The sequence below is a fragment of the Drosophila mauritiana genome, chromosome 2R (genome assembly GCF_004382145.1).
Source record: "Drosophila mauritiana strain mau12 chromosome 2R, ASM438214v1, whole genome shotgun sequence".
Classification (NCBI taxonomy): Eukaryota; Metazoa; Arthropoda; class Insecta; order Diptera; family Drosophilidae; genus Drosophila; species Drosophila mauritiana.
In genome coordinates, this window is record NC_046668.1 from 12,401,609 (window position 1) to 12,425,709 (window position 24,101).

The window sequence follows — 24,101 nt, forward strand, 5'->3', positions numbered from 1 at the left end:
TTTAAATAAGCAAATTATTCCTTAACAATTCTGTTCCATAAAAAGCTCAAATAAAAATTTGTTATTATACATGTAGCTTACAGAATGGGATAAACGTTACACATTATTTATTTAAAATATTTGTCTTAAACTACTTAACAATCTACAGACTATTTCTTTGCCAGCTTCAGCTTTTCGGACCCAAAGATGACTCCAGTGTCGCCCAGTTTGCGCTTCATGGCAAAGGGATTAACCGAATTTAAAGGGGACCGGTGATCGGTGGCTTTACCCATTGGAACCTCGGATTCCGATTCGCCGAATATGTTTTCCTGGGTGTCCAGCGGAGTGGGTGTGATATCCGGCGTCGAGGGCCGAGATCCTGCAGATGCTGCTTTAAACATATTGGGTGAATTGACCAATCTCTTAAGGGTGCCCCGTTTGGCCGAGCTCAGCTCGATGGGCTTTGGTTTTGGGCCGCTTTGTGAGGCCGATGTGGGGGTCATCGGCAGAACAATGGTGGCCGCAATGCCGCTGGCGCCCAACAAAGTCTGCTGCTTGCGTGCCTCCTGGACGGCCTCCAATTGCGGTAGCAGTTCGCACAGGCGGTCGGAAAGGTGGATGCGTCCACGTTTGGTGGCGTATTTCACGGCCAGTTGAAGCAGATCAGTGCAGGCAATCGATTCGATCAATTCCCTAGCTCGCGTCTCGCACTCGCTGCTGCAGGCCAATGCAAACAACTTGATGGCCGTCTCCTTTTGCATCTTCTCCGCCCCATCCATTTGCATCAGACTGGAGCGCAGCAGGGCATCCTCCAGCTCGGACTTTTCCACTTCGACGTCGCAGAGCGGGATCTGCATGCGCAGTTCCTGGAGCATGGGACGCGGATTGGTCATGGGATAGGAGGTACCGCGGCACAGGACCGCCTGGACTATCTGACGTTTCTCGGATACAGCGACTACAAAGAAGTTGTGCGACACACTGGTGCTTTGCTTCATGGTGTCGCAGATGGGGAACCAGGCGTTGCTGCTCCGGCGATACAACTGCAGCAGACCCATGTTGTCGGCAATACTCGGCGATCCGGTGTCGCTGTACCCAAACCAGGTGAGCTGTCGGCCGGGAGTCAGCGGAACGGGCAGATATTCTTGTCGCAAACTCAATCCATTTATGTTCACCAACATCGCTGCGAGATGCTGCTGCGTCTGACTGGGCGCGGAACTGTGGTAAACAACCATTAGGCTGTGCTCGTGTCCAGCAATAGCCACCACTGGTCCTGGTATGGTAAGTACCTCACGCTGTGTTCCCATCACGGTGAAGATACGCAGAAAACTGGAGCTGGTGGCCACAGCCACAAGATATCGCGTGGCCACAATAGCCTCTGCACTCTCGCAATCCGGCAGGCTGAGTGACCACTCTTTGTTTCCGGCGGCGGCCAGGGCAATGACTACCAATTTGCTGGATTCGTTGGAGGCCAACGCCAAAGCTCCACTGCTCACACTGGCCAAATTGTGATGATTGTAGTTGCTTATGTGTAGAGCGTGGTGAATACTAGCGTCATGGAACTCCACATCTATGGAGCTATCGCCTGAGGGCTCCACATGGGCGGTGACAATGCCCACATCATTCCATGCCATGTAGCGATGCTCCAGATCGGCCGGTGTGGCACTGGGCTGAAAGGCCGTCTGCTGCTTGAAGAGCTTGATTTGTGGAGCAACGGGTGCAGGCACAGTTCTGCTACCGCTGTCCAGGGATTGGTTAGAGGCGTCATCGTGATCTACGGGATCAGCAAAGTTCATAACCTTGCGCTTAAGCTGCTCCAGACTAACGCCATCGCCGTCGTCTGCTGCGGCGTCAACGTCATCGCCGGCCTCAAACTCATAGTCATCGCCCAACAGCTCGGCTTGGTCGTCCACCAATCCATCGCCGTTGCCTGTGTCGACTGCATCGCCAAGAAATACCGTTCCCAGCTGGCCAGTGGCATCGCAGAAGGCCACCTCCACCTCTCCGGACAGATTCCAGGCCAGGCATGTTATGGCATTGCAGTCGCTTGGCGGAATCTCCACTGTCACTGCCTTCCGTTTCTTTACATCGAAGATGCTCACCTCGCCTTTGGTTGTTCCGGCGGCCAGGCGCTCACCATTGGGCGAGAACTGGCAGCAGCTGTAGTTACTGGACACCGAGTCGTCGCGCAGCTTAAAGGCCACTTCCCAGTTGGCCGTGTTGAGGACCACAATCTCGTTGTCCACGGCATATGCCAGAAGTTCACCGGTTTGTGGCTCGAAATGTGGAGTGCCATATAGACTGGCGCTCTCGAAACTGTTGACCTTTGGCAAGCCACCAATGGTCTTTAGCTCCTTGCCCTCCTCGAAGTTCCACACCTTCAGTTGGCCATCTCCGGCTACGGAAACCAGCAGCTTTCGCTCCGCAAACAAGTCAAGTGCGAGAATGGGACCAGTGTGCCCCTCCAGCACCGTTTCGTTACCAGCTGTATCTCCCTTAAGCACCTTAATAGTGGTATCCTCGCTGCCGGCAGCAGTATAACCGCCGGACACCTTGAGGCACGTTGCCGGCGCCGTGAACCGCATGAGGATGCCATCGCTGTCCATCTCGGGAAAGGTGTAGGCATGGATCGTATTGCGATCCGTGGAGGCCAGCAGACGGGTGCCCGTGTGGGCTATGCACATGACGAACTCGCCCAGGCAACTTGAGCGTGGATCGTCGTCACTGATGCAGGTCCAGTGCCGGATGTCCCCATCTGTGCCGCACGTGATGATGAACTCACCGCGCGGAGTGTACAGAAGTCCCGTGTGGCCATTGGTGTGCGCATAGCGCAGGGCACTGCGCGAGAAGCTCATGATTTGACTTAATGCTTAATTTCAATTGAATTCTCGCGATGATCTTCCGTCACTTTTGGCGCCAAAACAAATATGCACTACCTAATAGTGTTAGCCAACGGACGAATGGGAATGTCTTGATGTCGCTCTTTTCCAGCACTGGCCAACAGCTGTTCGTTCGATACCCTTTCCTTTCAGATAATATAAAAAATGTATCATTACGTTCGCTTAAATAATTTAAATTAAATTACACGTGAAGCATTGTATACATTATTTCTAAGTATATAGTTACATATAACGTTCCAAATGTAAACAACATTGGCATTACTTTCTTATATAGAAAACTTTAAGAATCCACAGGATTTAGGACATGTAGGGTATACATACTTCGACTTTCAATGACAAATAATGTAATATTTTTATTTTCCCACAGCCGGTTGCTTATTACAGCATTGCTCTGATCGAAAGTCGGAATATGTTAAGAAAATTAACAAAACTATCGACCCTAAAGGTCAGATGTGAACTCCGCGCCCTATCCTCACTCACCCAAACATCGCAACATATATTCGACCGCAATGCCAAGAGATTACAGAAGGAAAGAGCCGCACTCAGGTGAGTTCTTCTCTCCAAGAATAGAGTACATTTCTAATTAGTAAACAATATACATATACAGCGAAGATGTCGGACTTTACGATTACTTAAAAGAGGAGATCGGCTTCCGCCTGGCAGACAGAGTATTCGACATTAAGCGGGAATTCAAGGCGGCGGCGGACATCGGATGCAGTCGCGGCTATCTGTCCAGACACATCCTGGCGGAGAGTGTGGAGCAGCTGACGCTCACGGACACCAGTGCCACGATGCTGGAGCAGGCACAGGGCACTCCGGGTCTGAAAATGGTGAAACTGGTTAAGGACGAGGAGCAGCTGGATGTGGGTAATTAAGCTACTTAGGCCAAAGTTGCAAGTCTAAATGAGAATCCCTTTCAGTTTGAGGACAATTCACTCGATCTGGTCATCTCTAGCCTGAGTCTGCACTGGGTGAATGATCTGCCCGGCTGCTTTGCCAGAATTAAGCAGAGTCTGAAACCGGATGGCGTCTTTATAGCGTCCATGTTTGGCGGAGACACTCTGTACGAGTTGCGCTCCTCCCTTCAACTGGCCGAGCTGGAGCGCAAAGGTGGCATATCTCCGCACATCTCGCCCTTCACTCAGATTAGAGATATTGGTTCCCTGCTAAATCGCGCCGGCTTTACCATGCTGACCATAGACACTGATGAACTGGTCATCGGTTATCCCAGCATGTTCGAACTGATGTGGGATCTCAAGGGTATGGCAGAGAACAATGCTGCATTCAATCGACCCGCTCACCTGAGTCGAGAAACGATGCTCGCGGCCAGTGCCATCTACCAGGAGTTGTATGCAAAGCCCAACGAGAAGGGCATACCTGCAACCTTCCAAATCATCTACTTTGTGGGCTGGAAACCCGGTCCCAATCAGCCACAGCCTCTGGAAAGAGGAACCGGTGAGGTGTCGCTCAAGGATCTAGGTTCGATTATCGAAAAGGGCGGCAAGCTGGACACCAAAGCGGGGGATTAGCTTAGCTTCAGTTGACAATTTTATTTGGAGACGTTGTTGAACATAATTTAAATGAAAATATACATAATTCCTTTTGCTGAGAAACTTAAACTAGTGATTCATGTTTGTGTAAAGTTTAATCATGAAATTAATGGTAAATACTCAATTCATTTGTCAGTTTGCTCGGGTCGTGTACTGCTATGCGGATATAACTACACATAAATCTAGCGTAATCGTACGATTCTGTTATCTATAGTTTTCAATTAATATTTGGTTGCCTTTCGCCTTTACATTCGTTTGCATTTCATGGACGTAACTTTTTAACGTTGCTTTGTATTTTGTTTGGTACGTATATACAAGTACAATTTACAACAATTTCTATAATATATATGCTTGAGTTGAATTCAATTTGCAATTAAATAGACTTCTAACCGCTTTGTAGTTGTATTAGATACGATTTGCTCTTGCTTAAATATTGTTCCATTAGCAGTTTTTGTGTATTTTTTGTAATTCTCGATTGCTTTTATCAATTGTTTAACTCGTAACTGTTGTAAATTTAATTTGGCGCATCTAAGTCACTACCAAGTCGTGCCCCAAGCTTCCCGCGGCGTATATACAAAGTGTGTGTGCTCTCATTCCCTCGAAGCATGGTGATTGCTATTGGCTGCACCCATGGAAGGCCTAGCTCTAGTGGTTGCAGCGGTGGCAGGGCTTGAAGACTTAAGGCTAAGCAAAGGCAGACGACGGCTAGCACCAGGAACTAGGTGATCCCGCTCCGGTTCGCCGCCGCCTTTTGCTTTGCTAGTCATCCCAGCGACAGCGGAGATCTCGGCGGCACGGGCGGCGGTGTGGGCGTAGCTCTCGGCGAGGATGTGGGGCTAGCTCCCGTTGCTCCTGCTAATCCCGCAGAGGTGGCTGTGGTGAGTGTTTGGCGATTCTCTGCAGCTGCCTGCGCCGCGATGGACGCGGGCGGCAGTTGACGTCAGGTGCCCAGGAGCATCTCGCGCTGCGGAGTGTTCTGCAGCATGTTGGCGGTCCTCAGGTGAATGCTGCAAAGTATGGGGTCGTAGAAAATGAGCCTAACGATGCTTTCAAGGAGTTACAGTCAAAATAACATGCATACTTCCGATGGAAATCATTTTTGTTTCACTTAACCTTATAGATATGATTGTATATCTTGTGTCCAACATTATTTTGACTGTAACCGACTGTGGATATATACTCACTTATTGTCCTCCAGCGACATGGTTTCCGAGGAGCCGTGCGAGGCAACTGAAGTACCTGCAAGCGAACTTCGTATTGAGTGCGAATCCTCGGGAACGGTAAGCGTAACTAATAAATTGCGTTTATAGGAAATTCGTATTTTTTGTCGATTTGGTTTGACCAATCCCAGTTCGTCGTGTTGCCAATGCGTTGGAAAAAAAATTTGGTTTTTGGAAAATTGCATTTAGTTTTCAATTGTGGCTGTGATTGTGGCAATGTGAAATTTTTGTTAGCTGTGTTAGTGTTCTTGTGTTTTTGTACTTGTTTGTGAGGTGCAAATCGAGTCGATTACTTCGTACTAATACTGTTTTCTTAGCCTGAAACATATATTGTAGTACAATAATATATAGTGGGCTAACTGCGAAATCAACCATGCTGGCAAATGTGTTATTTTCAGTACAAAATCATATTTATTTGTGTGGTACGTTTCGCTATATGTATAATCATATATAATTATTGGCTAATCAATTAGATTACAGCTACAATTTTGGCTTTAACATAAACTAAAAGTTGAGTTTCGTTTGTAGGGCAAATATAAAGTAAATGCAAGAGCAAAGCTTAAGTTACCTAATCAGTAGGTTTAGGCTAGTAGGTATAAGGAATTGTGGGTAAGAAGTTAGGCGGTTAGCAATAAATATTAATCGTTGTACGTAGTTTCAAACGGAATAGTTGGAGTCTTAGGAGTTATCAGTATTTGGAATATTAAGTTGAGACTCTCGGTTGCATAATATCGGAGAGTGAGGGGACAAGAAAGAATGTGGAAGAAACACTAAATACACACATCGATGAATGCTAGCAAATGAATAACAATTTCAGGTTCCTGTCGGTTCGACAATACAAAAATTAAAGCTAAGTACATATGGATATTACTAGCGAATGTTTAAGGGTTTTTTTTGGGGAGCGGGAGGAATTCGTTATTGGCATATGCGTTTTACAAATCAAGTGGGCAAAACAGACATTAACTACATAAAGAAAGAATACGCAATACGAATCAACTAAGATTAAAGGCGTGTGTTCTCCACGCTCAGCGCATCATCGTCATCATCATCCGCAGCATCCCGATGCCCGTCCATGTACCTGCCGCCTCCGCCTCCGTTTTGCACGATATACACCACCTGGCTGCTGGGAGTCTTCGGGTGGAGGGGCAGCTGCTGTCGCTGGAGCACTTCCAGTGCCTGATCCAGATCGATGCGATTGCGACTGTCGCTATCGCTGCTAAAGCTGTGCCGCATGTGCTGCAGCCCGTTGGGCGGCAGAGCTGGATGCGTCTGCAGGTAGCTGAGATTGTGGATACTCTGGCTGCGGGCGGGATCTTGTTCACTATCGATAGTGGTCACCACAAATCCATTGCTGTACAGCGAGTAGCTGCTATTCGCCGGCGAGGTGGCTAAGCTAGTGATACTCTCAAACGTTTTCATTGAGTATCCATCACCTAGGAACAGAATTACAGAAGCGATTGCGAATTAGGTCAGATCTGATTTCGGTTTTTTTTTTGCAGCTCCGATTGCCGGCAAGACGCAGAAGCGGTGGCTTGTGATCGAAACGGATATATATGTACACGCAGCGGACAATGTTAGACAATGGTTACAAAATGGATCATCCGATTACATGAACGTCGAGGGGCGTATTTAATAAGCATGAACTGGTTTTTGTGGCTGCCTTGGTTATTTGGCTCTTAAATGCTAATACTTTACATATACAGTTAGAATTAGTGCCCATTAGATCCGCTACGTTTAAAACTTGGTACTCCATCCAGAACCAATTAAACTGCTTTGAGCCATCCATCACATTACACAAATAGGAATAGGAATTCTCTTCTCAGTTCCCTCCAACGTGCAAAAGGTCAATATTAGCATATTATTCAATTAGTTTAATGCTTCGGCCAGCGAGATGGTGACGCATTTGGGTTGGACTGCCAACGATGACTCGCTGAAAGTGGCTACGATCTTAACGTATACTCAAAAGGAAAACTATACATCGCTACTCAAATCAAACAGAATACATATGCCATATATCATATTCTAGAACTAAACAGGACTTTGTACATAGGATTACGTCTAGGGCAACACCAATTCAAGTTCGATTTGAGGAACTGCTCGTGTTTCGGTTTACATATACATAATATATATATACAAACATATACATTTGTGATAAACTTGCACCACACAATACAAAATAAGAATGGAATTTTCAATTATAATTGCAGATTATAGTTACAGTCAGCAAGTGGGGTAAGTGGATTGTTTAAAGCAAGCATTAGGATTAGTAGATAAACAGTGTAAGGACTTGTGTGTGACGCATGACTCACCCGTTGCGCACTCCGAAGTCTCGTAGGACACTGTGGACTGAACGTCGATCGCGTTTTGTTCTTGTCTAAACAAGCCGGAAAAATTATTATGAGTAAATTCACGTTAACAACGCAAAGAGATCCCACCTTGATATCACATCTGTTATGACTTGCTTCTCCGCGTCTGTGTAATCATTGCGTCTGCGCCCGATCTTCTTCTCCATATCCGCCTCCACGAAGTCACCTAGTTTGCGGGTGGGGAACTCGTTTGACTTGGCTGGCGGCGGCACATCTAACTTGAGGTCCTTCAGCTTCTTCATCACGCGTTCCAAAGCCTGAATTGCATCATCGTCGCTGTAGCCAAAGTTCTTGTGCAGCCGTACTTGCAAGTACTCAATGATAGCGTCCATGTCCTTTAGGCGCAACAGCTCGTCTTTGTGAAGGTACAGAATGGTGATAGCCATGGACAGAATGACGCGATCGCCGTCTAACATGAATATATCCCACACGCGCAAACTCAAGCTGAATGGAACCTGCAAAACAGATCTATTAAGTATTTTTGTAATAAATACACCTTGTTGTTTACATACGCGTTCCACGAAGACGACAAAGAACCACTTAATGGCGTACAGCAGGGCGTCAACGTTGTGTTTGGTAAAGTGCTTGTGTAGTTTTCGCATTATTTTCGACATGATGCGGTCGTGGTGATCGATGAATCGCGTCAGCTTCGGGAATCCCTCGATAAACAGCCCGTGCATGCCGTATTTTTGGTCTGTTATCAGCGTATTTAATGCCCAAAAAGCCTCCTCCTCGTGCAAATACAGCAACAGCACGCCAGCCACACACGCCATGCCCTGGCAGTAGCCCAGCTCCGAGTTGTAGATGCTATAGGCGTTGAGCACATTGAATAGCGAGCACTGCTTTACGCTGTAGCGCTCGCGAAAGGCAAGATTGTCGCGAAACTGACGATTCACATCTGCATCGATCTGTCGCGTCTCCGTGGAGTACTTCCTGGCCAGCTGCAGCATTCGGAGGTAGACGCCAGCATTGTTGTCTATCGATTTCTTGATGTCGAGCAGCTTATTCCAGGCCACCATTCGCACGCGATCCGGTATGCCCTTGTAGACGCGCTTGTGCAGCTTATCCTGGGGCGGCGGCCACTGATTGAGCATCTTCATCCACTTTTTGTCCCGCTCCATTTCGATCTTGTTGCGATGCACCTCCTGGGCATCACGCGTCGACGGCAGCCGCGAGTCGTGCAAGAAGCCATATCTATGGGAGCATCAGTGTCATTATTGGCATTTTTCTTGCGAATCATTGATATTACTCACTTGTCTGTCCTGTGGTAGATCTCAAAGGTGGGATTCTCCCAGGAGTCCACCACATTGCTGGGATCCAGCCCGAGTTCATAGCGCCGGAAGATGTCCTCGCGCTCGTCCTCGGCCCGCTTGACCAGAGCCTCTTGCTGATCGCCGTCTGTCATTTGGAGCAGGATCTGGATTTGGCGGGTGGGGAAGGGGATCGGGGACAGGAGCAGGAGCCGGATCCGGAGGAGCAAGTGGCCAGAGCTGATTTCTCTGTGCTCTCAGTTGGGGAGCGGCTGCTTCTGAGCTGACTGGGCGATAGCGCGCAACTTTGATAAAAAAATGGAATGGAAAAAAAAAACACAAAAGCATTAACATGCGAAAACGATCCACAATAACAACACTCGTATACTAAATAGCTGATGAGGGAATGACGCACACGAACATTAACTATTGTATATATGAATACATATATATATTCAAATGCAGTGAAATCAACTGGATCTTTGGTTTTTGGAGAAGGAGCGTGGCATAAATGACGTGATGTTTCACACTCATTTGGTGCAGCATCAAAACATAAAGCCATATAAGACTTGGTCACTGATCTAAAAAAACGCCCCCTGATCTGCGGCGTGAGTGTGAGTGGGTTAGAAATGTGTGGAACTGCTTGCGCCCCCGGGTTTTTGTCGCCTATTTTAATGCGAAATGTGCAATCTTATGCTTTATCGTTCGTACACTTCCTGTTTTCGCTGCGATTTGTTGTATTTTGTCAACACAGACACATACGCACACACGTAACACACACACACACACAAACGGTCCGACGAAAGAGAGTGTTCTGGCTTTCACTGGCCACTCTCTCCGCGTCCCTGGGGTTAAGTTTAATTAACCGCTCTGACCAACGTTTGTTTACCATTTAATTTTGAATTGCCTATTCTTATTATCCGCACTGATCGGTTATGTTTGCTAACTAGTTTTTCACTATTTTAACTCGGCTGCATGTTTCCGATACATTTGGGGGGCGACTGAGTGTGTGTGAGGGACAGAGTTGCCAGACTGATGAAATTGCCGAATAACGTAACAAGAGCACCAGGGATGCGAGCCAATAATTATGCGATACTTTAGCGTAATGTTATACGAGTTTTAAAAATGTTGCGAGTATAATTAGTTGGAAAGTTTGTGAGATGAATGTATATATAAAATGTTTATCTATAGAAAGCTGCAAATGAATGCTCATTTATGAATATTAAACAATGCCATTATTAACCTATTACTTAAAACCTATTCAGCTATTTAATTGCGTTAGGCTGCACTTAATAAGTTATAACATTTGTAGAAGACATGTTCAAATCACAATGAATTCCTTGATATTAAAATCGGCTTTTTAATTCAAACATCATTTTTGTGACTAAGTAAACAGTGCTGCCATACATTCAACATTCAGCAACAGAAGGATGAGTAATTGCTTGATCGATAGCGTCATCGATGTTTTCCCAGCCATCGTTCCACCACTAGCGCCTCTCAAAACAACAAAAAAACAGCGGCAGTCGGACGCGGTTTTTATCGTCGAGCGCGGTTTCTTTGTTTTAGCGCTCGAAAATTGTCGAGAACTCTCGTAAAAAATACACTGTACCAAATAACTAAGTAGTGCATGCTAATTGAACAAGCAAATGAGTTAAAGATGTATATTATAGTGAAAAGAAGTCAAACATAACCGATTTTGTTGGCGGCTTTCTTTTATTTTTGTTCAGATACCGTGTTTAATATCTTCAATTTTATGCAAACACATGAATAACATAACAGTGGAAATTTCTAACAGTGCATTGTGAGATAAAAGTAAGCAAATAATTAATATTATGTTTAACATAAAATGCAACCCTCAACAGCGTCCTTTTTAAAGGTGCGCGTTTATATATATATAGATATATGCGTGTTTGTGTGTGCGTGTGAGTGATTGTGGATTTTGTGATGCAAAAGAAAATTGCCGCTTGTAAATTGTTTATTTTCAATTCGAGACGAGCAGAGGATTTTTAAACTGCAGCTCTAGCATTTACCGTTAGGGCAAGAGTAAACACATTCAACATGTTGCAGTCACTAAAAACTAAAACAAAAGCAAAGCGGATCACTCTCTTTCTCATTCTCTCATTCGCTCTCTTTGAGTTTTAAGTGTTTTTGCCGTGTTTTGTTTTGATTTTTGCACACACACAAAGACATCGAGAGAGGAGAGCGGAGAGTTTGTGCTCTTTTGATTGTTGTTGCATTGGCCAGCTAATAAAATTGTGCCGTTCTTGTTGTTGTTGCAGTTGGATTAAAAGTCAAAGCATTGGATAAATGCTAAGTTGAAATAACAACACAAATAAGGGCAAATCAAAGGAAATCAAAATCAAGTTGGATTATCAGCACAGCTTCTGGGTAAGTAAGTTAACGCTCTTATCGCCTAATTAGTTTATAGCGTTTTAGTTTCGTGTGGGTGGCTTTTTGCATTTCAAAACCAGTTCTATTTCGGGTCTTGATATGCCTTTTTTTCTCTTCTCATTTTGATAAGACCTTGAAGCGCTTTTCGTGTAGAACTTCGCATGATTGATGTTTTTATGCTTGAGGGAAGCTTGAGTCAAAGCTCGGCTTTTAAAAATGGATCAAGACCAGTTTTTCGAGGCTTTGAAATTGCCAAATAATTTCCTAAGACCAAACTGCAGATTGTTGTGGTTGTTGCTATTGCTTTTGCTTGCATCGCCTAGAAAATGATGGATGCACACACCTCTCTCTCTCGCTCTACCCTTGCCATCCCCCTCGCACATCCAGAAGTTGTCGGTTGAGTTTTTATGGCCGTCTCTTTTGTCTCTCCATTTATTTGCCTTTGTCTTTGGACTGATGACTTTGTTTTTGCCCTGTCTTTGATTCTCTCTTTCTCTCTCTCTGCTTCTTCTTCAACATTGATCCTTTGATTTCGTTTGATCCTTGTAGGTAGAAAACATTCCGTGTGGGGGAGAACTACCGTTGTTTCGTTACTGCAATCTATAAGATACTAGAATTTTCAGTTTTGAAACCAATTCGAGAAATATTTCAATATATATTTTTGGGGAAAGAAGAATTTTAATTGCTTCGAATATTAAAGAGTCTTTTAATATTGATTTATTTAATTTTTTTGGATCTTAGATAAATACTTTTTATGCGAAACATTCCATCTTATTTTATTATCGTTTGTTTTTTCTAACTCCAAAAAATCAAAGTAAATATTAAAATAAAGTATTATGTATTGAATTTTTGTTTAAATGACATAATGTAATAATAAAACAGGAAGTTATTGGTATATTTTGCTTGAATATTTTTAAAATGAATAACAGCATTCAGCTTATGTCTTTTAAACAATCCCCTTACCAATATCAGATGCATTCCAACGAAGGGCATGCATTTAAGCACAATACCTGGCATACTCGACATTTTAAATGCTTTTCATCACTTGATAAACAGTATTATTTGTCTTTCCCTTTTTTAACATACATGTATCTCCCTCTGTTCGCCGCCGTTTGTTTTGCCCCCGTCTTCGCATATGTACGTCTTCGAGTGGTCTAACATGTAATGTATGCCTCGTCTTTAGTTTCTTGTTCGTTTCGTCTTTAAGACACCGGAAGTTGTTGCTAGGCTGAAAAAGTTGTGTATGTTTTTCAGCAGTGTCTCCAGCTGTATCTTTATCTCCCTCTGGAGCCGTATATCCATCTCTATCGACGGGCAAGTGGCGCGTGTGAATGACCCAATTAAGCTTAAGATAACCCGGCCTAAGCTTCGACTTCGTAGGTGGCTTAAAACAACTTGGTTGGCCAAGAAGAAGCAGCACCAGAACCTGCCAGACGAACATACTTACTATGGCACAACAAAAAAGAGTTCACATCGAATATATCGAATGCGAAGTTTGAACTGTAAACAGGTTTACTTGGCCTCACCTCGCTTCGTCTGCTGCAGTTGGCTGCTACAGGTTTGCCTCTGTATCGCGAACTGCGCACCTTGGAATTTCCTGTAACGAATTCATTTTTGAGCCCATATAACTGAAGCCTTTGTTCACTTAAATTAAAAAATTATAATCAAATGAAAGTAGCTTAAATGCGTAAACTTTTAATCTTTAAATTCTTGAAATCCATAACTTTAGTGCATATGTTGATGTTGAAATTTTGAAAACCTCCTCCATTACTTTCGCAATTTAAGAAACTGTGTCGTATTTTTCTAAGGTCATCTTATGCAAAAAATAAAATATGCAGTAATGACGGTTTCAGTTAACAACATTTCACTGTACATGGTTTAGTGTGGTGCTTTATTTTGTCAGGCCAAACTCCTTTTCAGCATTTTTGTATTAAATATTTCGCACCATGTTCTGCATTTATTCGGATACGAGAGATCTCCCGAGGCTCCAGTCTTCAACTCCATCTCCTTCAGTGCGTCTGCCATCTCTGTCCGACGCTCTGTTGCCGTCCTTTTCTGTGGCATATTTTGTCGTTGAGTCAGTTGGGGTCAATGCTGCTGCTCAACTTAACTCTTTGCTCACTCAACTCACTTTGCTCGATGGCCAAAACAGGTTTCCGCTTTGGCTGAGCTTTTGTTGTACGCTTTTTTTTCGGGTTTTTCTCCTGTGCAGCAGCGCGGCCTCACCCACAGTTTGCTGTTTTATTTTTCGTTTCGTGTGCTTGGGTTTGGGCCCAATACCCAATATATCTGGATTCCCAACCCTCGAGTGGAAACATCCCTGCTGCCGCAAAACAGCCCTCAAAAGCGGGCAATCGCAACCTGAGACACTGGGAATGCGAGTGCAGATGGAACTTGGGAATCGCATTTTGGGGAGGGGTGTTGACGATGGGACTCTTTCGGATGGAGCTGCAGCTGGAGCTGTGTCTGTGGCTGGATAGTCCGGGCTATCCCGAAGGTGGATGCCCCATTCCAGGTGTTCGGTCGCTGCATTGTAGCAGGCGCTCAGCTGCATTCACCGCACGATTGTGCAGTGGCCGCATGTTGCAAGTTGTTGCACCAGCAACACTCAAGCGAATCTCAAGCGAAAGCCCGAGACGCAGGCACAGACGATGGCGACGGCAACTGGCATTTCTGCACCGGTTTTCCAGCCATTTTCCCCCATTCGCATTGGCCGCCTATGCTTTCTTCCTTATCGCCTGTTTCGTTGCTGCCACAACTTGCTGCTGTTGCCGCTGTACATGTTGCCGCTGTTGCTGCGCCACTGCATCTCTGGCTGCTGCTGTAAATGTTGCCGCGAATGTTGCTGCAGCGGCAACATTCGCGGTGGCAGCTGCACTTGCTGCTACGACCAAAGTTGAGGATATCAATTTACTTAAACATTTGTGGCTCCTGGTACTGAAAGTTTTATTTGAAATTGATAGCCGGGAAATGTGCACATTTCTTTAAATCGTAATTAATTTCTCATAAAGTTAGGTTTTTTTTCTTGTTTTATATAATATAATATAATAATATAATATATATAATATAATATAATATAATCATTTATATTAAACTTGTAAACATTTACAAATACGTGGATATCCATTGATACAAAAGTATAATATATGTAAAAGGATTACTTTACAAAACAAAACCTATAAATAAAACCTATTCAACTCAAATCAAAACTGTAAGGTCACACACATTCTTGTGTATAAAATAATCTTGAGAGGTTTTGGAACATGAGGCATCGCACCCATTTGGGAACCAATGCGATCAAGCAGACTACAGTGGCTTGTGGACCGGGTGTGTTTGCTTTTGCCTTAATCAGCAGAAAATCATATGCGAAATGTACGATACAGATGTGCCCATGTACACATCTAGCTATAGCACTCTCTATGTAGAGCCCCTTAGCTCTAGAGTCTAGACTCTAGAGTCTAGACCACATAAACGCGTATCGATGGCGACGAAATGTGTACATCGCACATGAACGAACGGGGCGAGTGAGTTTGTACAGTTTAAGAGAGCGCGGCAATACGAAATATAAACAAATAATTAACTGACATATCCGTATGCTTATCGCGCAACAAACCGCAGCAGCAGCAGCAGCGGCAGCAGCAACAACAGGGGCAACGGCAGAGGCAACAGCAACGGCAGAAGCACAGATACAGATACATCAGATACAGATACGGATACGGATTCAGATACAGGCACACTTTCGGGGCGAGAGCGACTCTGAAATTTGTTTCTGACAAAATGCCATAATGAACGTGCTGAGTGGCGTCGCGGAACCAGATACTCATGACCAGATACTCGTACGTCCACGTCCGAAAAACCCGAGAGATACTCTCGTACTCGTACTCGTACTCGTATTTGTACTTGCTCGCCGTTTTCCGTTGTACTTGCGTCGCGGCAGCGGCAACAACATGAACAGAATGTATCTACAACATCAAAACGTGCGTTGCCTTTTGTCGTAGTATAAATTCATTTGAGATTCTTTGCTTTTTTCGGGTTAATATAAATCAGTTTTTCAGTTCGGGTGCCGAGTGAAGAATCGAAAATCTACCGGCACGCTTACGCATCTGCCAGATACTCTGCTCTGTTCAGCTCTGTGCTCTGCTTAAGATACTTTCCGGTCCGTTAGTTAGGCAATCTTCCGCATCAGGCAGAAAAAAAACTACAACAAATTCGTATAGAAAAAGGGGTGGCTGTGGGTGGTGGTTTTCATTTGTGCTAGGCGGCTAATCGAAAAGTCGCCCATCTCATTACATTCATTTGTTTGCCCTTTTAGTTGGCCCTCACATGCTAATTGGTTAAACTGCTGTTTTGGCCGGCCCTGTTTGTTGTTGTCGCCTTAGCTGGCCAAGTCGAATGCATTTTTAATTAGCTCCCAGCCAAAGCAGAAACCGTCGAAATCAAACCAAAGCAGTTGGCTGTTAACCTGTTAACTTGGTTCGCAGCTTTTTCTACTCCTGATGCTTTTGTTGGTTCAATAAGACGCGTGGGAATTAGTTTAGTTCACTTTCTGTTTTAATACTCTACTAAATCTTATTAAGTTAGTACAGCTTGTCAACTTAACATATAATAAAAGTTGATTTTAAATGCTTAATTTTACTTAACTTTCAGTGTCTAATTGAAATTCATAATAAAGCTTAAAGAATGTTAAGCTTACTTTCATGGGATTTTACTGTGAGAGCAATCAAAAGTCGCCCATAACAGTTGCCTTTCTTTGTTTTACAACAAATCAGAGGCAGTGATTATGGGATTTTTATATAAAATTTATTTAAATTTTTTTTGTATCTAAACATATTCTCTTGCTCGCATCGCCTCGACATCGAATTTCCTGCACATATGGACCGCATAAACACGTATGTAGATATACATATATGTGTACACCGATTGTCTGTATAGTATATAAATAAACATTTTTATAGATTTCGAATTGGCTTTGGCAAATAAACTGGTTTAAAACATCTGGCAACAATTGTAGATCCATAAAATGCCGAGATACTTTCGATTGTGACGGTGGGAGCGATGGAAACGCCGAGTGAAACCACGAAGAATAGAGTGAATTTTGAGATTCCCTATAAAATGCACTCATTAAGTTCACTTGGCATGGCCATAATTACAATACCCTCCCAAATCCGGCATAGTGGCCTCTTCAATCGCTCGGGTTTGTGTTAGTTAGGTCTCCCTCTCGCTGAATTAGACTTTCACTTTCTGTTTCGTGCTTTTGTTTCAAAGAAACAATTTTGTGTTGCCTTCTTATTGTTTGTTGTTTGTGCTGCGCCGCTTCTCTGATATCGAAATTACGTAAAGCTGAATGGCCGCCCATTGTGTCTGGCCCACGGAATTTTGAGCGCGGGTGGGAGAGGTCGTTGATCGGGCCAGATATAGGCGGGGATAACTGGCGTATCTGGCGATTCGGGGATCTGTCGCAACACACAAACTGGTAGTCATCTTGTTGAATATGCAAGGCGAGCGTTTCAGGTAATGAGATCCGTCTTCGATTCATCTGGGGCCAGTTGGAATCAAGACCCCCCCGTTTTTGGGGTCGTTACGATCCGCTTCGGGAGAACGGAACCGATAAGGGAATATATTCTATATATGCGCATGTATAAACAATCCAGTACTGAAATCTATTTATGTAGTGGCACACTTATACAGCGATTGTCTATAAGTACCAATTTTATGGGTACATACGATTCCGGGGGAGACTTTGTAAAATGCCTCGGCATTTGATATCACCCAAAAAGTATCTCATGCAATGGGGCATCTTAATTCATAGTTTAAAGATGCAAGTTTTAATAAATGAATGCAGAAAGCCATGAACATGTAAACTGCTTTCAATGAGCAAATGTAATTTTAATTGAATTCAATAATCATAATGGTAGAATAAGTAGCCAAGCACTTGAAACAAGTTACTTCAGTAATCAAATAACAGTATCTATTAAATATCCTTTACATGACTGAAAATCGACGTTAGTCATGCAAAGCGATATTTGTCTTAGCAGGAAAATCACTTTCCTCACGTGTAATTTATGTGCATTTGTGTATAAGGAGCTAACTGGGATTCTTGGGAGAACAAAGGCAAAGTTCAGAATTGCCAGCCGAATGTCACATTCGATTAATGTTTGATGATTGCCTTACGATAGCGTTTCAATTGATGTCAGTTGTCAACATAATTAATTGCGTGTACACCTTTGCAAACACACGCACATATGGCTCGAAATTGAGGTGAGAAAGAGACTCGATTGACAGTGGCAAACTGCAAAGGAAATATGAACACTGAGAGAAATGCCAGAGTAATAATAGTAATAGTACATCTTGCAACTTATAAAACCAGTTAGCTTTAGCTAATTTAACATGGTTAAAAGCGAAAATTAAAAACTTTTTGTTACCAATTTAACAATGTAGTGCACATTAATTTCTCTCTGTGCATTGATCTCTGCTACCCCTTACGGTTTCTCGGGCTAGCTAAACTCGGTTTTGAATCAATCAAGGCTAAAACCTGGCCACACACACACGCACATCAACGTCCACAGAGCCATCGTTTCAGATTTCATAGGAAAATGCTTTTGGGTGGGAAACGCAACGGGAACAATAATATCATGAAGATGGAAGAAGGGGATAAGAAAAGACCGTAACGAAAATGGAAGTCAATTTATTAACTAAAAAAGAAGTCATGGAAAACTGGACAACCAAAAGAGTGCGCCTTTGTGTTGGTGTGTGTGTGTGTGTGGTTGTGTTTATGGAAAGGGTGTGCGTGTGTCGCCAATTTTTTCTTCTCTGCCGTTCGGGTTGTCAACGTTAATTAATCAATCATTGTACGAAATCTTGACTTAAAACATTAATCATTTAAAATCACAAACTTTAAATTGGGATGCGGGGAAAAGCGAATGTTTTGGGGAAACACTCAGGTTTTGCGAAAAAAATCTAATTGCCTGGAAAAAGGGTGAAAAAGGTGGGGAATATGTTGAATATGAAATTGTTAGACGGAAAGAGCCCTATCTCTGTTTGACTTGTTTTTGTTTGGTATTCTTTACTTGATTTTATACCCGTCACACGAACATTACGTAGGGTATATAGGTTTTGCGTAAGAGAGAAAGATGTCACGATTGATCATTGAAATCCATCAGATTAATGCTCGATAATAAAATGTAATCAGTAGTTATCAAAGTAAAGAACGTTTAAGCCAAGTCCTTAAAAATTTAGTGGTTATAAAATGTGTTCCTTCAGTTTCTAAATGGCTTTGTTAAAAATAACTAATGCACTTTTTTACACTCTCATGCCATTAAGTTTTCAGTGAAAGAAGAAAGCTGATTCTAAATGGTCAGTAACTAGCGGGTATCAACTTGGTCTAGGCTACGACAGAAGCGTTCATTCTTGTTTTTTATTATTATTATTATTACGTTTTTTTTTTTTTTTGCCACTCAACACGTTTTCTGGTTCCTTCTTTGGGTGTATGGGTGTGTGCTTGAGCATGCGGCCGCACTTGTGCCACGTACAACAACAACAACAACAACAACAACAACAACAACAACAACAACAACAACAACAACAACAACAACAACCATACCAGCGAGGAAAGTTCATTTGAATGCTTTTCTTTTATGCCCCGCGAGATACACAAAATAATCACAGAGCAATTTTTTTTTTTTCGTACCACTTGAGTATATTCTTTAAAATGGTTTTCCAACAGTTCCCCTGCAAAAAAAAAAATATATTCGAAAGGATTAATGGGGAAAATAACTCCTTGATCTGCCAGCAAGATTTGCACTTGGTTTTAATTGGGCCTTTTTAATGGGTACCTGCAGCCACTTGATTCATTACATATTTATGGCCGGATTCTTTATACCCTTGTGCATTTGCATTTCCAAGCAAACGAATTCAGCTAGAAGATTGGCATAGGAAATTTCCATTTCAAGATTGTCAATTTATGGGACAGTTTGGGGAGGTGCGAACAGGTCTTAAGCAACAATGATCGAAATGTCAATACACTTTTCTCAGTTGTTATGGAAAGTTTTCTTATCGTTATGTGTGCGTACTTTGGAGGCGTATAAAAATTACAATAAAAATTGTGTGAAGCACGCGAAATTTGCTATTCCTTACTTTATTGAGTCGTTTGAATGATGTTCAGACATTGGTAGAGATATCTAATTTGTTGCTATGACCTTAATTATCTGGCGAGATATGATTTTATGTGTTTGCTTAGCTTAATGTTTTAGTTTGTGATTTGAAGTATCTTATAAAAAATGGTCAATTCACCTCTGAAAACGATTTAAACTATTAATATACTACATAGTTTGGATTACTTTTTTTTTATTTTATTTTAAATTAATTAGTTGTAGAGTACTTAAACATAATAATTAATAATAACTAACATATATATTGTTTTGGCATTGAATTTTCTATTTTATTTGCACCCATTAAGAATTTTGCATTAAAGTATCTGCAGGATAAAGTATCTGCTAGATACCGCACTCACGTACTAGATATATTCGCATCACTCGTGGGGTTTTTGGATGGTCAGTGGCTTACGTAGGTTTTTTAGGGCGCATAGGGGTGGTGGAGGGGGTGGCTGATGCTGCCGCTGTTGTTGCTGCTGCTGCCTTTTGTCGACGACTGCCGTCCGAGCGGCCTGCATGTGTCACACTGTACAGCGTACGTCGCTCTCTTTGTTGCATGGGTATTGGTAGTGCAACGACCTGTGACAAAAAGCCAACAACAACTTAGGCAGCGGCAGCGCAGGAACATCAGCAGCACCAGCAACAACAACAGTCCGCAGGAACAAACAGCTACAACAATAACAACGTGTGACGCAGGGATGTTGTTACGTGCAGAGAGAACAAAAGAGAGTGCGAGAAAGAGCGAGAGAGGCGTCGTGTTTTGGGGTACAGCTGTTAACGAAACTCCCACGCTGCTGCCTCTGCTGCTGCGCTGCTACTGCGCTGCCGGCGTCCCTGTTTTGTTGAACATTTTTGTGCGGCTTCCTTCGATTTTTGTTGCTGTCATCGGTTTTTTAAAAAATGGGGTCGAACTTCTTTTAGCTAAAAACGAATAGTTTGGCATCCCAATGATCACTGTGTTCTAAACTGAATTGTATTATTATAATTCGCTAAATAAACCAGACTTTGGATTCTAGCTTATTTATGCCTAAAAGATGAAATATGTAAAGATAATAAAGTTTTTCGTAATAATACGTAATTGGTATTGCATAACGCGAACTTATACTCTTGAAAAGAAAGTATAATTACTTATTATGCACAAATATTTCGCCATATATCTGATTTTAGATAGATATCTTAGATATCTTATCCTTTTCAAACACTTAAATACTTTAACATTTTACACTACAAAACTAAATTTCTAAATCATATATTTTATAGATTATATGTTGGATAGATATTTAAATAGCTCATGGCGCATATATGTAATTTTCCGAACTTTGGCTTAGACTGTTCTTCTTCAACAAGTTTTACTGTATTTCTGTATGCACAGAAATCTCTCTTGCCTTTGCTGCGTTTAATTTGTTTGCGCTTACAAGCCTGTGGCGTTTTTGGTTGCATCTACTAAGTAACTGAGGAAAATAGAGAAAGAAAAAATACTAGAAAAATGGGAGAGAAATGTTTTCCCTGAAATTGCTTTTGTTGTGTACACAAGACCAAGGGAAAACAGGTTGCCAAGAAGACAGAGATGGGAAATGCAGAGCGGGAGGGCGATATGAAGCTGCATGCTGATGGACTGAACTTCATTAATTAGCCTCATGAAATGCGCCTGCTAAACACGCCTTAATTACTGGGTCAAACATTGTATCTGTGTGTTTGCATCTTGTATCTCATCGGTTCTGAGTGTGTGTGTGTGCGGTTTGTTTGAATGTTTGTGTGCATTTCCGGGCACTCGAACATCTCGTTTAGTTCCAATTTGTTCAAATATAAACGCCACTCGCAGCATGAATTAATTAACGTTAATCAACTTTCGCGCCCATAAAACAAAATAAATAGAAAACTAGAAAATGTTTTGTGGGCACAAGAATGTCTGAATGGCATTTAGTGAATGGAAAATCATCTTAAACGTGTATAAGAGTAGAGTAAATTTATTAATTAATTAATAGGTCAGATGTTCTATAATAAACAAAAATAAGGATAATAGGAAGTTATTATCTAAAAAGTGAATGCAATGGTAAACTGTTAATTATGTGCATTTCTTATGTAAAAGCTTCTATTTAGCATGGAAATATTTTACTGTCGTTATTTTTAATGCGATTTATGAAAAGTTTTCAAGTTATTCCTCCAGTTAAGTGTTATAATTTTATTTGTTTTCCGCTCATCGCTTAGCGACAATTTCATGGCTTTCAGCCATCGTCACGTGTAGCTCATAAATATTTAAGCGCAATATAAGAGGGGATTTGGGGAATGGCGGGGGGACATGGGTAAAGCAGAGACCGGACCCCGTTTAATTTTTTATTTGTTCTTTTTTTTATAGTTTTCCGCGCGCTGTTTGTTAATTTAGCAAAAAGCATTGCGAAACGACAGACAATTTAAGACTTCATTAACAGGCCAGGCGAATGAGGGGTTAATTCTGGGGCACAAAACGAAGGGACGTTGGTAGGGATGGAACCGGAAGAGCAATTGTGGGTTCGACTTCGAGGATACATACGAGCGATGGGCTTCTCTTCTCGCTGCCTCGTTCCGCACTGAGTCCTTTCGCGGATTACTCGCACCTGCCCAGGTACATTTACATTTAAGTACCAACACGCAAATGTATGTTTGCCAAAGTTCATCAAAATATGCCATATCCTTGCGAAAAACCGGAATTACACTGTGAACGCTACTCAAGATACTTTGCTTATAACTGATCAAAGTAAAAGCATTTCGTTTTATTGTACAAAACGATCAAGCACTTAAAAAAAAATAATGCAACGGCTTTAGGGGCTGAAACACTATAATCCAATTTATATATATATTTTTTTTTGTATTTACTTTAACCCCATGAGCGTATTGAATAATTTTGAATCGTTCGAAAAGTGGTAGGCTCATCGGCTATCGTGTGGCATGAAAACAGAAATAGAAAATTAATTAAAGTTGGCAGGCAGTCAGGCATTTATTCATTGTCCTATTCATTTTATGGGTTTTCCTTTCCGACCGTGGAAAGTCACCCCTGCGAGCCGAAGACTCGAGCGGCAGAATGCAGAAGCGCCTCAGCGAGTGGTTGGCCGTTAAATTGTTGTACAACATGGGTTAAATGGGTGCAGGCAGCTGTGCAGAGACGGGTTCCAAAAAGTCGAGAACAGTGCGATCTCTATATGAGACATAGTTGGGCAAACATCGAGAACTATTGGAAGTTTGTGCTATGAGCGATTTTAGAAATAAATTCGCGGTGTCCAAGTTCCCATTTGATAACAACATAATTATGAACATAATGACCCCATGATAACCCCTTATCTTATTAGATTTTAAAGTCATCACATGACTTCCGCAAATATTGGGAATTTTTCTTGTTCAAACAAACCCTAATCATAATGAACTCTTTAGGTATTGGATTTTGCAGCACAGCTTAGTTTTAGGATCCAAAAGTATCTGTCAAATTCAAATTTAAATCCTTTAAAGAAACTTTGACTTTCAGTAGCGGCTAATAAAGTAACTCCGCGGCTTATAGTCGGCAACGCTTCCTTCTGCCTGTTACATACTTTCCAACGAATCTAGTATACCCTTCTACTCTACGAGTAACGGGTATAAATACTTTCTGTATCCTCTTCAAAAGAATCTACTTCAATCGGGATGTGCTCTTGTACAGAACAATAACTATCTATTGCAATTAAAAGACTTATTATGTCCCATAAAAAATCCAATTGGCATCTATTATTTCTATCTAATTCTATCTAAAATTAAAATTGAAATTTTCATGCTAATCCATTTGTATATTCTTTGAAAAGAAGAAAAGAAAAGAGAAACGCATGAAAACTTATTTTAAAAAAATAGTGCGGCGTGCCTAATTTTTTTAATCTAATAATCTAAAAATCATCAATTACATTACGTTTAATTTCTTACATAATGTTAAATTATTAAATCAACAAATATAAATTAAATAAACACTAAAAAAGATATGCATATCCCACCAATTTTTAGAGCGGTTTTTCTTTACTCTGATTTTGTATCCTCTCATCTCTCACTCTCATTTTGGGTCTTTGCTCTGAGTTACTCCAAAAAGAAAAACAACAACATAGGCAGCGGCAGAGCCTGACTTCTGTGTTCGAAACTTTGCTAGAAGAAGACTGTGCGATTTGTTTTTGTTTTTTCGAACACTAGCGAGGAAAAAACCGGGCGAGGAACACTGAATACTGGTACTGGAGGGGTGTATCCCGCCGGTGGGGCACTTGCCACTTTAGCATTTTACCACTGTACCAGCAGGCTGGCTTTTCTGAGCG

At 42.2% G+C, this 24,101-nt stretch overlaps 4 protein-coding genes and 1 long non-coding RNA gene across 8 annotated transcripts in view; 2 read left to right on the forward strand and 3 right to left on the reverse strand.

The window, feature by feature from the left end:
- Positions 1-28: 28 nt before the first annotated feature.
- LOC117135820 (WD repeat and HMG-box DNA-binding protein 1) lies at positions 29-2,915 on the reverse strand. The gene has a single exon (XM_033296328.1). It carries the CDS (start codon positions 2,829-2,831, stop codon positions 150-152), a length of 2,682 nt encoding a protein of 893 aa, XP_033152219.1. The 5' UTR covers positions 2,832-2,915; the 3' UTR covers positions 29-149.
- Positions 2,916-3,243: 328 nt separating this feature from the next.
- Positions 3,244-4,495, forward strand: LOC117135825 (arginine-hydroxylase NDUFAF5, mitochondrial). 2 transcript variants are annotated; one of them, XM_033296333.1, is made up of 3 exons: positions 3,244-3,422; positions 3,484-3,739; positions 3,797-4,495. In XM_033296333.1, the coding sequence occupies exons 1-3, from the start codon at positions 3,286-3,288 to the stop codon at positions 4,403-4,405; spliced, it is 1,002 nt and encodes a 333-aa protein (XP_033152224.1). In that variant the 5' UTR covers positions 3,244-3,285; the 3' UTR covers positions 4,406-4,495. The 2 variants fall into 2 exon arrangements, with proteins under 2 accessions (XP_033152224.1, XP_033152225.1); XM_033296334.1 differs by lacking the exon at positions 3,244-3,422 and having other exon boundaries at positions 3,654-3,743.
- Positions 4,402-10,285, reverse strand: LOC117135821 (USP6 N-terminal-like protein). Of its 2 annotated transcripts, XM_033296330.1 has the most exons (7): positions 10,152-10,285; positions 9,266-9,567; positions 8,525-9,206; positions 8,082-8,467; positions 7,956-8,020; positions 5,611-5,716; positions 4,402-5,433 (listed from the first exon to the last, which is right to left on the reverse strand). In XM_033296330.1, exons 2-7 carry the CDS (start codon positions 9,415-9,417, stop codon positions 5,367-5,369), a joined length of 1,458 nt encoding a protein of 485 aa, XP_033152221.1. In that variant the 5' UTR covers positions 9,418-9,567; positions 10,152-10,285; the 3' UTR covers positions 4,402-5,366. The 2 variants fall into 2 exon arrangements, with proteins under 2 accessions (XP_033152221.1, XP_033152220.1); XM_033296329.1 differs by lacking the exons at positions 4,402-5,433; positions 5,611-5,716 and adding an exon at positions 6,535-7,079.
- Positions 10,286-10,756: 471 nt separating this feature from the next.
- Positions 10,757-24,101, forward strand: part of LOC117138040 (neurogenic protein mastermind) — a 70,267-nt gene continuing 56,922 nt past the window's right edge. Inside the window, exons 1-2 of one of the 2 annotated variants that reach the window (XM_033299851.1) lie at positions 10,757-11,074; positions 11,542-11,654. The gene's annotated coding sequence lies outside the window, so the exon portion shown is untranslated. The remainder of the gene's footprint in view (positions 11,075-11,541; positions 11,655-24,101) is intronic. The other variant, XM_033299850.1, reaches the window with a different exon arrangement.
- LOC117138042 lies at positions 11,645-14,346 on the reverse strand. The gene is made up of 3 exons (XR_004459176.1): positions 13,180-14,346; positions 12,617-13,079; positions 11,645-12,253 (listed from the first exon to the last, which is right to left on the reverse strand). It is a non-coding gene; the product is annotated as an uncharacterized LOC117138042 (long non-coding RNA).